General features: G+C 40.6%; 1 protein-coding gene across 4 annotated transcripts in view; it reads right to left on the bottom strand.

The window, feature by feature from the left end:
• The window catches only part of Trpc4 (transient receptor potential cation channel subfamily C member 4), a 162,869-nt gene that overhangs the window by 23,192 nt on the left and 125,423 nt on the right, over positions 1 to 14,254 (bottom strand). For all 4 annotated transcript variants that reach the window (XM_051157135.1, XM_051157137.1, XM_051157136.1 and 1 more), the window contains 2 exons: positions 13,874 to 14,013; positions 4,898 to 5,211 (listed from right to left, as the gene is read on the bottom strand). In XM_051157135.1, coding sequence (XP_051013092.1) covers positions 4,898 to 5,211; positions 13,874 to 14,013 — 454 coding nt within the window. The remainder of the gene's footprint in view (positions 1 to 4,897; positions 5,212 to 13,873; positions 14,014 to 14,254) is intronic.

Raw genomic sequence — 14,254 nt, 5'->3', positions numbered from 1 at the left:
GCGAGCAGCTCAGGAACATTTACATTATGCGGTGGCTGAGATTCGACTCAGTAGATAGAGCATGTGCTGTGTGAGCTACTGCCTGGAGCCCAGAACCCTGGGACCCTCAGGAAAGCTGGGCAGGTCTGGCTCTTTCCCATAATTCCGGTCTTTAGGAGGTGGAGACAGGGGATTCCTGGGGCTGGTGGCCATGCTAGCTAAATGAGCATGCTCTGGGCTCAGTGAGAGAGCTGCCTTGGTGAAGCAGAGAAGATAAAGAGACCAGACTTCAAACCCCTGTCCTCTAAATGCTCACGCACACATGTGTACCCACATACATATATGTACCACACAGGAAATAAAAGAAAACATCATGTATTGTACAGGAAAGATTATATAATAAATCATATGAAATACTAACACATCAGTGACATTACAAGTGCCTTTTATTACGGCTTCCTCCTCAAAAATTTTAATAAAAGCAACCATGTAAATTACATAGCCGCCATGATTGAAAGTCCCCATTGGCTTCTGTCTAAAGGAACTAATTTTTCAGAGGATGTTCATTCATCATTTATCAAATATCTGCAGACATTTAAAAATTAAAGTTTAGCATGGGAAATGCAAAAAAGACATTTTGTGATCAACTATAGAATTTTCTTTTCTTCTTCTTTTCTTTTGTTCTGTGGGTGAATCAGAGGTGAGATTTACAGGACGTTCAACCCAGCTAGAAAAGATCTGCTTCTTGAGTGAACTAAGCCCCTGGTATTACAGTCTCTCTGAATGAGTCGTTCCTTTGTTGGACTTTTATGTAGGTTAATATTTCAAAGCCATTGCTTCCAGGAATATTTTAATCATCACTGATTCTCAAATCCACTGAGACCTACACTGTCCATAAATTGAGGAAGCGTTAGCTGAATCATATCTCAGAAAGCCCTTTTGTAGATGGTATTTTCCACATTCTATGGGTGAAAAATGAGTGATTGGGGGGGGCGGTCAGGAAACTGCTCACTAATTTCCCAAGGTAATGCCACAACCTAATTAACTGACATGACACAAAATTTGTTTTGATCTCTAAACTGAAAACCAACTTTATATGGGTCAGGGTAGTGCTTTTATCAAAATAACATTTCATTTATTCTCCCTTTGAAGGCATTTTTCAGCTGTTATTTTTTAAAATGACCCTGATCCTTCTCGGCTAAATATCGACAGCTGGAGAAACGGAATGAGTGAAGAAGTACTGTGTCCTGGATGGACATTCCCTTTTGTCCCATGAGACTAAAATGATGAGCAAACAGATTCGTGCTGAGACCCAGCTCAACATTTTATTTTTGTTTTCCACCCCAAAAGGGCATATTAAAAACACATAAAATATGACCTTAACTGGCCGACATTAGGAATTCAGCTCCAACTCCAAAACACACAAATGAGCCTTGCTTAGTCACAAATGTCATAAGGCCCATGATTCCCACTTCACAGGAGAGTCCCTGTGCAGTAAGCTAAACTTCTGCATAGAATTACTTCAGTCACTAAATAGGTGGTGTCTTTTAGTGACACGCAGGTAGTTTTCCCTCGTATCAATGAGAAAACTACAAAACATGAAAGGAGTCAGGAATTGTATTCATTTGCTGGTGGGAAAATGTAGTCTTAGCAGATCCAAAACACAGCCTGTACTCACTGAGAGCACCCAGTAAGTAGGAACCTGGGAATTGCACTGGGAAAAAAAAACATATCCTGGAAGAATAATATTTGGGAAGTGTGAAGGCAAAATAATGGACAATGGGATGGAAAAGGAAAATAATATACTGGGGACTCAAAAGCAGTTTGTCAGGAAGGAGTAAAATAATGTTTGGAACCTGGCAGGGAAAAGAAATTAGGAAAAGAGGCAAAGGTCAGATCACTGAAGGACCATGATGGTCCAGCTTAGGCCAGGGGTGAATCTGTTAAGAGACAGGAAATCACTTGGGCACTTTAAATGGTGGAGCCTCTAATCTTGGTCTAGAAAGACTTTTCCTGAGAAGGATGAAGACAGACAGTTAGACAGGCAGACAGGCAGACAGGCAGACAGGCAGGATAAACTCAGTGGCCAGAGGAAGCCAACTTGGGCCTGGATAGTGAACAAGGGAAGATACTGGCACAGCGTGACACACTGAAGCTGAGGATTTCACAAACGCCAATGTAGACTGGAGGGAGAGGGAAGGGCAGTGCTAAACACAAATCATTTCACCCGTGTGGGTGGATTGTGGTAACGCTGTCTGAGAGAGCTGGGAATGAGGAAGGGAACCATTGGAAAGAGATTGGTGATCTGTCCCCAACTGGAACTTTTCTTCAGGAGTCACAGGGAGTGTGATGGAAGAGGACACACATCCACTGGTACCAGTGATGAGAACTCTCTGCACTGTGTCTTCTTAAATGATTATTGCTGAAGTCTTAGCAGCAGGAACTAAATGAAGACTGACTGAGAGGTGGAAAAAGCTGTCCCTGTGGGGTGACACAGGTGAAAGGAAGAGACAGACAGACAGGCGACAGTGGTGCCATCATGAGATAGATAGCTAACTGCCATCCTGGAGGGAGGGGCAGGAAGTTAATGAAAGAAATGAGAAATGGCACTCTCCTCAAAACAATACTGCTTAGGATTTCCTACTGACTGTGAGGACCTGTGACGAAAACATGGGCACTGTGCTGGGCATTTTACATAAACTTATTTTAATGCCATTTGGAATATGATCTCTGAAACACTGGGTAGTAAAAAGGGGAAAGATTGTGTGAAAGAGAAGCTGAGGGTGAAAGAAAGCAGAGACTGAGTGTAGACAAAAAGAGACACCAACCATCACCATATGTCCCTTTTACAGTGACAGACATCTGCTACATCAAAGCAAAGTCAGCTAAGGATAAGCTTAAGCCTAACACTGCCTATTTAATAATAGTCGGGGTTACTTGTATTATTTAGCTTTTAGCATCATTGAGAAAAACGTAATTTCCATTTGTAGGAAAAAATAATTTAGATGAAACATCTGATCTTTGGGGAAGGGTGTCAAATGATTTAGTTTTATAATATCTTATATATGCAATTATTTATTGCCCTTCAACTCATGAAGGAAATCATGGGTACAGATAAACTCAAACCATTCTTAAGTTAAAACAGTCCAACATGCTTAGTTTTGAATTAAATTTATATCATGTAATTTACATTGGACATCTAAGCCATAATGGCTTGGGTCTGATACTATGCTCTCTTACTTACTAATAGGCTAATATTAAGAACAAGGGGATGCCTGGAAATGCTAGGGTACCACAAACCAGGACACTGTTAGCGTAGCCTTGTTAATGTCAGAGGAAGCAGGTGGTGGAAAGGGCTGGGTTATAAAAGAGATCTTTTCCATTAAATTACAAAGGTGAGGGATGGAGGTGACTCCATTGTAGGTGCTGTGTAGAAGCTCCTTCAGGAATACATGGGAAGGATGTAGGAACCCACGTAGGGAGAGGGCTCAACCAAGAGCTTGTAATGGGATAAGCACTAGAAAGGGGCAAAGATTTTAAGAGAGATGGAGCTTGGGATAGTGCACTCTGTCAGAAAGCCATAGAGACAATCAGTCACCAGACGACATCTGGAAAGATTCTGAGAGGCACAGAGAGAAGGTGGTGGTGTCTGGTCCTTATGGATCCCTTGCCCTCAATGCTTTTGGCCAAGTCACAAGAAAAAAAAAAAAACCACATACATGGCCGTCAGATAATGTTAACTATCAAAGCCAAGATGCCATGTAAAGTCCTAGTGAACAAGGATGTCACTGAAAGAGGTTCCATGACCTCCCCGCAGCCCAAGGTCAGAAGAGAGCTGACAAAGTGAGCAAGCTAACTTGTCAGGGCCAAGGAGTCGACCTGAGGATGACTGAGATGAGACAGGGGGAACCAGGATTGCAATGTTTTTCTTATGACTGCTAGTTTGGATCAAATCTAAAAGCGAGAGATTAAAATCCTCTCTGCAAATAAACAGATGTTGGTTAATTAACATGGAGTTTTAAATATCAGGATCAAAACAAACAGATGCAGGATTAAACCAGCTAGAGCATTTTAGCTACGAGTGATTCAGATTATGTGAAATGCCTGCTTTCCTTCTAGTTAGACAATTACTCTTCTGCAGTGTGTACAACTCAATGAAGGCCCATGAAGGAGGTTGTTGTGACAAAGCAAGTATGCAGTTAGCTGTGATTGCTGTACACAGAGAAGTTACCAGCTCCTCAACTTGCTAACCTTCTGTTTCTTACAGTGGAAAGGAAATGGACACAGGCAGAAAGCCTGTGAGATGTGGCACACAGACAGGTCTCTCCCGAGTGTGGGCTGCCATCAATCCTGCTTATGAAAGTCACCTGAAGCTGACAGTGGCCTTTGATGGCTGCTCATCTTCCTGCAGGATTACAGGAAATGTAACCTAGGCAACAATAATGGCTAGGCTTGAGCATTTGTTTTGGATAATTTTTACATGCTTATGTTTTTTTTATCCTGCACTAAAAATTGAAAGAAACATATGAAGGGCCATGTGGAAATGCAGAAAAGCACTTGGATTTTCCAACAAGATTGAGCGCATATGCATGCATACTTATAAGATGTCAATAATACACAAGTTTCCTTTTTGAATTCCACATTTTCAAACAGGATATATAGCTCTTCCTTTTTTATGAGGTCATTCAAAAGAAAAGGCCATTTACTAAAACGTAAAATAAATGGACTCAGTATTATATTTAAGGCCAGAAGTATGCATTTCCATTCAGAGCCATGGTCACTCCATTTCCTGCACTACCCACAGCTTTAATTCTGCATTTCCTTTGTAATCCTTGTGGGGGGCTTTTTTTCAAATTTTGTGAAGTCATATGCCTTAACTGTGCCCAACATTACCAGGAGAAATGCCTCTCCAACTTACGTGGAAAACGCGTTATTCTGTTTCTCACACCGTATGCCTTTGCAGCTCAACCCCTTTGTTTCTTCGTAGTAGAAGTACAGTTGGTTCAGGCCATTGGCAAAAGCTAGCAGCACGAGGCAGTATATGAACAAGAACTTCAGGATGTCCAGAAGCATTCTTCCAAGAGATATCTGCAGAGGCCCCAGGTGAGAATTGGCAGTGAACAGTGAGATCAGGCGCAGGGAACTGAAGATGTTTGCAATAGCAAACAAAGCCTCGGCCACCAGGGTGGGGTGCCACATGTCCCATGATTCCCGTGGGTTCAGAGCACTGTACTGAGGAAACAGAAATAGAGGGGACATATAAGTACACAGGCTGACAGGGTCGAGTTAAGTTCTGCGGTGCTTTCTCCAGCCCACCTCAGCCACTCTTTAGAAGGTGTATGCTTTAAAAGATGGTGGCAGCTAGAGTGAGCCATATGAAGACAGAAATCCATTAACTTGTGACTCATGGGCTTTAATCCACTTGGCTGTACAGGCCCGCCTTTCTTACTTTTGATTTATGTCAGTGTATTAAATTTTTCACATGCTTATCAATTAGTTCTTGACCGCTACCTTGTTATTCTATTTTCTTGCAAAGAACACACCTTTTTGGCTTACTCAACTGATCAGGTTCAACTTTTAGACTCTTGGCTTGAGTGACATTGCACAATAGTCAAGTCTGAACAAAAGTAGATGATTATTTTTAAAATATTTTAAAAATATTTTAAAAATCTGAGTCAGTGTTCTTGAATAACAAGCTATATACAGTATGAAAGGGGAAGTATACTGGTAACAATGCACTTTTTAAGTGGCTCAAAATGTTCAATCTGACACACCGTGTACAGTGAGTACTTAAGGGATATTCTCACCCATAATGTACTCTTAGACCCGGACACAGACAAATACAACTAATCGTAAGAGAAACACTTAAGGAGATTAGCACACCATATTGTGGAGCTGGGGGGGGGGGGAGGTTGAAATGGATAGGATCTGTATGTTGTCAAGGCTTTCAGAGTCTCCATCTGGAGGAGAGCCGATGCCTCATTAGGAGTTTTGCTCCAGGTGGAGACAACCTAAGGTAGAAGCCATCGTCACATTACACTGTAACAGTATCTGTTTCTTCTAAGGACATGATGTGCACAGAACCCTTCCTAGGGAGTGATCTTGGCTAGGACTGAAGGAGTGGCAAGGGAAACATCTTCTAAAGCACGAGACTCTACTTTTGCCTGAGTATTAGACGCCACACTAGATTCAGCGCCTAGTGTGGCTGCTCGCTCTTAGGGAATGAAGCTTACAAACATCAGCAAAGTCACACAGCTACACATAGTCAGGGCTTTTTGAGCAAATATTTCTGGTATCTGGATTTAATGGTTTTGTAATGGCAAACTACCAGTAAAAGAAGTTACAAGGGCTCCGGAGGGACTTACAAATATCTCCCCTGGAGCCATGGACTTCCATTCTCTGGCTAATAAACCCAGGGACCATGTTCTCCAGAGAATATTTATTTACTTAAGAAAGTTAAGGTCTTTCTCTCCCCAGGGAAAAGATGGGCAGCTAGCTCAGCTGCATCCTGTAAACTCTGGGATTCATAATTTTCAATATCCTTTCCTGTGGGCTAATCCTCTTGTGCACTGGGCACATCTGGCTCACATTACATCTGCCACTGGGGAATTGGAACATGGGGTCGGATGTTAAGATCACAATGTAAATCAATAATCTGCTTTTTTTGCTGATACAGACCCCTTGCTTCTTGTCAGAGAATAGAGACATAAACAGTAAGTCAGCCCTTGAGCTCATTCTTTCACGTTTTTGCCTTAAAATCTCCTCTTCCACACACATACACATCTTTTAGGCTTTTAAATAGGCAAGCCACTGCACACCTTTAATCCCACACCCAAGACTCAAAAGAGTGGATTGTAAGTTGGAGGGCAGTGTGAGCTATTTGGTGAGTTCAAGGTTAGCCTAGGCTGTGAGACTATCTCAAAAACAGAAAGCAGTTGCCAAGTGTGGTGGCACATGCACTCAGGGTGACAGAGGCAGACAAATCTTTGTGAGTTCAAGGTCGACCTGGATTACAAAGTGAGTCCAGGCCAGACAAGGCTACACAGAGAACCTTGTCTTTAAAAAACAAAAAACAAAAAACAAACAAACAGAAAAACAAAAGCCAAACCAAAACTAAACAAAAACAAAAGGTAAACTGATAAACTGAGTAAATTGTACCAAGAAGCAATTAAAAAGCTCTGAAAACCACAATGTTCTTTAAATCTATAGAGAATGAAGTATTTGGTCATATTTGGGCATATTGTTGGGTAGCGACGTGTTAATTTGGAAATTTACTTTTGGTTTCAGCTCCTCCTCCTAGCCTACCTCCAGCACCTTGAGCCTCAGTCTCCTATTGGTCTGGAGCCTTGCCACTCCCCTCAGCCACTCCTCTGAGCTCACCTCCATTCTTATGTGACTACCCAGCAACCTAGTTCTGCCTCTGCCTCCCTTTGTGGAGGTAGACCTGAGGCAGTCTGTATGAGAATGGTCCCCATAGGCTCATAGATTTGAAGGCTTGATCACCAGGGAGTAGCAGTATTTAAAAGGACTATGAGGTGTGTGTGTGTGTGTGTGTGTGTGTGTGTGTGTGTGTGTGTGTGTGTGTGTGGCCTCGTTGGAGGAGGTGTGTGTGTCACTTGGAGTGGACGCTGAGGTTTAAAATGCCCAATCAAGTCCCACAGTGTCTCCCTCAGCCATCCAGTAGATCAGGATGTAGTTCTCAGCGGCTTCTCCAGCACCATTTCCACCTGTGTGCTGCCATGCTTCCTACCGTGATGATGAAGAACAAAACCTCTGAAACTCTAAGCAAGGCCTCAATCAAATGCCTTCCTTTAAAAGAGTTGCTGTGGTCACGGTGCCTTTTTACAGCAACAGAACACTAAGACAGGACCCAAGTCACTCAAGAGACCTCCAGAGCCAGTCCCCTAGCCTACCACACACTCTACTCACTGTATTCATTGCATATATCAATACAGTCTGGAGTCAGAAACCAGAGTTCCAACCAGAACTTCTTCAGATCTTGGACCAATCAGAGTCTGAACTCTAAGACTCAGAGTGGCCCTAACACTGAAAAACAAGCCTTCATTCTTCTGGTCTAACATCCGTGAGAGTGGGGTATCAGAAACCAAAGAACCGAGCACCCACACAATGAAGGTGAGAGCAGTTATCTACACCGAGAACAGTATAAATGTCATAACCTCAGATGCTTAGACCCCAGCACAAAAATACAACCACCACGCAAGGCAGTGTGCTTCTACCATAAGGCAGTGCTCCTATTGTAACATTCACCAAGAAAATCAGTTTAGCTGAATCCCAAGAGAAAGACATCAAAACAGCAGTTATGAATATGTTCAAGGATCTGAAAGAGGATAGGAATAAATTCCTCATTAAAGACTGTAATAATACAAGCTGTTGACTAAAATAATGAAGACAATTCAAGATATGAGAAGAAATCGACAAAGAAACAGACTCACCAAAGAAAGGACAAATGAATATATGAAATTTTATTTTTTTCTTTTGCTCAATTATCAAAAAATTTAATGTCATTTTTTTTCATTATGGAAATCTGTAACTGGCCAAAATGTAGAGAACAACTGAATGTGGGGTGCCAAGCTTTAACTGATATGTCTATAATGTACCCCTATACCTAAGGCCCAGGAAACATCTTGGAAGAGGGGGTGGAAAGGTTGTAAGAGCCAGAAGACCCAGACATCTGCTGTGAAACAGTGACAGGTTAGCTGCACACAGATATCTTAATTATACGGTCACCTAAACAAGACCCACACAATGTCAACACCATTGACCTACTAATGTGAATGGGGAAAATTTCACAAGGCCCCACCCCTAGATGAAGAACTATAGGCAATAAATGGCTGCTGAGATGGGGAGACGCAGTCTTCTACAGGGAGGAGCCCCAGATAGGTTATATAACCCCAAGTGGCAAGCCCTGTATACATGTACATATGAGCAACACTAAATGGACTCAGCAGGGTGTGCATGTGAGTAAGTGTGTGTGTGTTTGTGTGTGTGAGAGAGAGAGGGGGGGGAAGAGATATTACAGAAAAGGTCATTGATTTGAGAGAATATGGGAAACACGGGAGGAGGTGGAGTGGGGAGGAGGATAGAAATATAAATAAAGTACTAATGTATGAAATAAATATACAAACAAAAATTTATAAATAAATAAAATTAGCCATTTTCACCTTTGAAACTCCACCCCTATGCAGGGTTGCATTAATAGCATGTCAAGCTCCTCTCTCTCACCTGCTCTTTAATGATAAGCTTGCTTGCTCAGTCCCTTCCCATCCACCAATTCTCCCAGATACCTCCCACACTATCAGCTTTCAGGGTGAACCCCAAGTCTCCATCTCTAGTCCAGACTTCCTGCCTTCTAGAGCCATTTTACACTCTCTCGACAGGATGACTTTTCCCATTTGGATACCTCAAATCTACAGACAGAAAACAGAATACAATACCATTCAATCCTTCCATTTATGCTTCCTGATCTGAGGGACATACATCCATGTTCCCAGACCCGAGACCAAGCAAAACACCGGTTCGTATTTCTCACTGTTTCTCAGGTTCCCCTCTTTTCTCCATTATCACAATGACATGTGACTTGTCCTAACTGCTCTGTCTTGTAACATATCATTTATTCATGGCTAAATTATCTTTTAAAGGGGGAACATTGGCCACTGCATGTATCAATATTCTCCATGACTGCATTTTCCTGCATTTTCTTAACAGTTCACAGATGAAACGTGTATCTTGCATTCAATTCCCTGACTCAAACATACAAGTGCTTTTGATTCCTTTAGATTTTCAGTTTTGCTACATTCTTACCAAAATGCTATTCCATAAATGTTTAACCCTTTCTAGAGAATTAAGGCAAATTATAGTAATTTTTTTTCATCCAATCATGAAACCTAGAATGGACAGCTAAAGATGGCTGAGTTCTGTCTTTAAGGTACCCACTAATGATGAAAGAAGAAGCCACAATGCCACAGAGTTAGATGATTATGTGACAGACATTAGTCAAGAACCACCCATTTTTCCCTCAAAAGGAGATAAGTGGACATCAAGGCTCAAGATGGGAGCCGAATGTTGTAGGATAACCTGTGAGGGCCAGAAGAGGGGGCATTGTAAACACCTTTTACCTTTCTCAGCCTATCATGTACATGTCCCCACCCCATCAAGTAGCTGCACTTTACTATGCTCCTGCTATGATGTAACTTTCACTGTAGACTTCCTTCCTACTCAGAGTAGTTTCTCTAAGAGAACTTTTCTTTTTTGTAGACATGAAATCACTCATGTGCTGTGATGCTCCTAGTGTCTCCTGAAGGGAGCGCTGTCTTCTGAAGGTCTTTATATGTGGAACTCTAAAATCACACATGTTTAAGGACAAGAGAGATGCACAAGTGAATTATTTGTAGAAATGCGGGCTTCTGGGTATAGCTGAGGGTTTAGAGACAGGGAGAAGGGCCTGAAGTCAGAAGGCCTTGGCAGGAGGTTAAGAGCGGATGATGAATCAAGTTATAACACTGAATCATAAGTTCCTAGACTATAGGAAAATATGCTAGTTCATCTTCATGCCCTTTGTGAGTTTACACATACTCATAAAAGCCAACCTGTCAATCAATCTGAGTAAACCTCTTAGGTGGATGTAATATGAAAGTGGCTGTTGCCATACTATGATCCAGAATGTCCTCCTAAGGCTCATTGGTTAGACCATGACCTTCATTAGACTGGCCTGGAGGGCAGTCTGTGGGGACATATTCTTGATTAATGACTGATATGAGATGGTGCAGCCCTGTGGGTGGTGCCACTTCTGTGCTGGTGGATTGTATAAGGAAACAACCTGAGCAAACTTTGGAGAGCAAGCCAGTAAGCAGCACTCCTTCATGGACTCTGCCTCAGTTCCTGCCTCTAGGTTCCTGCCTGAAGTTCCATTCATGATGGACTGTAAGCTGCAAGAGGAAATAAGCCATCTCCTCCACAAGTTGCTTTTGTCTTGGTGTTTATCACAGTGGCAGAAGCCAAACTAGGACATTATACAAAGTCAAAGAAAATGGTTAATGTTTATATTAACTTCTCACATTTTTAAACCATTCTATGAAGTTTAATGACTATTATTGTTTTCAAGAAAATGTATTTGGGACATTAAGTAATTTGTTTCAAGCAGTGCAAGTAGGAAGTGGTATAAGCTATAGTCACACCATGTGCAGCCTTGGTGTCAAGGGCTGTGCTTTCATCTGGATCTGCAATGTCCTCAAAGGACCGACATCTTGTGGTAACAATGCGGGGAGGGAGTTGCAGAGTTCCTGTGAGATAAGATGTACAAGGTCTATACCGGGAACATGTTCTCAAATAGGATTAGTGCCTGCTCTTCCCTCTGTCTGTTTCTCTGTCTCTGTCTCTTTGTCTCTCTGTCTGTCTGTCTGCCTGCCTGTCTGTCTATCTGTCTCCCTATCCCCTTCTCCCATATAAATACTCAACTCATCTTTATAAACGTACATAATAAGCACTTGGGTTCTTACAAAGGAGAAACACCTGCATCAGAAGTGGCATCATAGTAATGTAAGTGAAAATTATCTTGTTTGAAATGTTTTTATGGTAATTTTATTTAAATTTTTTTGTTGATTCAATCTTTAAAGTGTCTTCCTTCAAATACAAAACAGTAAGAAAACCCAAGTAACTCAATTTCTTTCTTTCTTTTTGTTTTGTTTGTTTGTTATTTTTGTTTTTTGGCTTTGTCTTTGTTGTTGTTTTTAAACAGGGTTTCTCTGTGTAGTCTTGGTTGGCCTAGATCCATTTTGTAGACCATAATAGCCTCAAACTCAAAGAGATCTGCCTGCCTCTGCCTCAGTTTTTAAAATTGGCCAGTGATCTGAATAGATATTTTTCTGAAGATGAAACTCAAATGGCCAATGAGCACATGACACAAAGTCCAGTGTCATGAATCATCACAAAAATGTAAATCAAAATCAAAATAAGATGTCATTTTTCTAAGACAGAATAGTTATTGTTAAATAGATCAAAACATAACAACCCACAGTACATATGCAGACCAAAGGAGACTCTTAAAAGTGCTGGTGGGGATGTAAACCAGTACCTCCATGAGGCAGAACAATATCTAAGGATCCTCACAAAAGTAAAAACAGAATACTGAAAAGCCATTATTATAATGGGAAATTATGTCAAAATAGCAAGCCAATATGTTTGTTAAACTGACTCCTAATAAACTGTCATTGCACCATAGATTAATGCATGTCTCAGGCCTCAGCAGAGATGTATGTAGAGGCCAAATATCAATCTGAAAATTAAACACTGGACACTAGAGGTCATCAAAGGGGGGCTAGAAAACAGTAGAGGACAATTGAGATAAGTAACAATAGTAATTAAAGAAGAGGTCATGAATTTGCAAGGAGTTGGGAGCATAAGAGGAGCTGGAAGGGGGAAAATGGAAATAAATATGATGTAAATACAGTAACCATGTTGGAAATTCTCAAAAAACCCTCAAATTTAAAATTAAGAAAAGAGAGAGGGAAAAAAAGAACTGGGGCAGGCCCCCAAAAGTACAGGATAATTGTTTGTTCATGTGTTGAAAGCTCAACTCTTAGAACTATTGTAATGCCAAATAAACACACACACACACACACACACACACTGCATACACATACACTACATACACACATAATATATGTGTGTGTGTGTGTATATATATATATATATATATATATATATATATATATATATGTGTGTGTGTGTGTCTGAAGAGAAGGCTTTGAGGGCTCCACACATAAATAATAAAGACAGGTAAACAGTAATTACCCTGATCTACGTTTTCTAGACATGTGGTAAAGTATTGTACTGCAGCTCATAAATATGTACAAGTGTGATGGTGATAAAGAAAAGAAATAAATTCCAAACAATTACAACAAGATGTCAGTCTTATTTTTCATAAAACTAATAGAAACTGTGTTTCTTTGGTATTTTGGTGAACGTTGGCAACATTTTAGTTGAACGAGAGCTAGAAAACTGTAACTTTCCCAATTTGGGCAGTTTTGTTCCTACAATACATGAATATTCACAGAGAACAGGAACATTGTTTAGCGCTACACTAAGTGCATAAGAACTCTCAAGTATGCTGTTTTTAAAATGAGAAACTGCATGTATTATTCATGTGGCACTCAATCAGAATCTATTCTTCTTTTTCCCTAAACCAATTCGCTAATCATTTTGTAGCAAATTATATTTCAAAGGAGGCAAGAAGGAAGAGATAAAGTACAAGCAGGGAAAAGGAAAAGGAAAGGGAAAACAAAATATTTTAGTTTGAAACAAGTCTCTCAAAGTATACAAATCTCAGTTGTCATTGCAGAACTAAATGCTTTATATAAACTATGTAGTTTTGCATGGGACTGGTGTACACCCTGCAGGGTGTGTGAGATTTCAGACAGACAGTGTCAGAGACACTGAATAGACAAGAAATTCTATTATGTTCCAACACACCAAATTGTTAGTACAAGTTGCAATAATCATATCAGTGCTTTTGAAGAGTAATATTTTTATTTGCCCATAAAAATGTATCTTTTTGTTATATCTTGTAAAAATAGGTTTGGGTTGACAAAATTTAAGCAGTGTTTGAAGAAGAATTTCTTTAGAATTAGAGTTAGAAGGGCCATTTCATTTTGAAGTAATCATCTTAAATTAGCAGAAAGGCAAACATGGTAGCAGCTTTGAAGTGCTTATTATAGGAATTGTAGGACATGCATTGTTTCTGTACTTCAGCCCGATGTATAAAACAAGAAGGTGGTAAATACCACATGCAAGGGTCTCTTAATAAAATTAACAGCAATTGAAGATGTACCTTTAAGAGTTAGATGCATGCATTAGCAACACAGTGAAGAGTAATTACCTTTACAAACGCGACAATCTTTAAGGAGATTGTCGCCAGATACAAGGAGTTCATCACAAAGTCCATCAGGTTCCACCAGTCATGGATGTAGTCCTGAAGTCCGCCATCCCACATCTGCTTAATTTCTCCCCATATAAAACCTGCAAGTATAAAGAAATTCACTGTAAGTGTGACTTTCAATCAAATCACTAACAAGAGAGACATGCAACGGAGCGATCAGATATTGAAGCCATCGACTGTGTAATTGTTACACCCAGTAACTCTTTTGTAGGTAAGGCTATAGAGCCTCAAACATCTTTTAAGACAGAGAACGCTAAGCTAGTTCTAGAAGATTTTGATAGCTCATTATTCATTTGACGCATTAACTTTAAAAGGTGTGAT

This window comes from Acomys russatus, chromosome 15 (assembly GCF_903995435.1).
Source record: "Acomys russatus chromosome 15, mAcoRus1.1, whole genome shotgun sequence".
NCBI lineage: Eukaryota > Metazoa > Chordata > Mammalia > Rodentia > Muridae > Acomys > Acomys russatus.
This window is presented reverse-complemented; position numbering and strand designations above follow the sequence as displayed.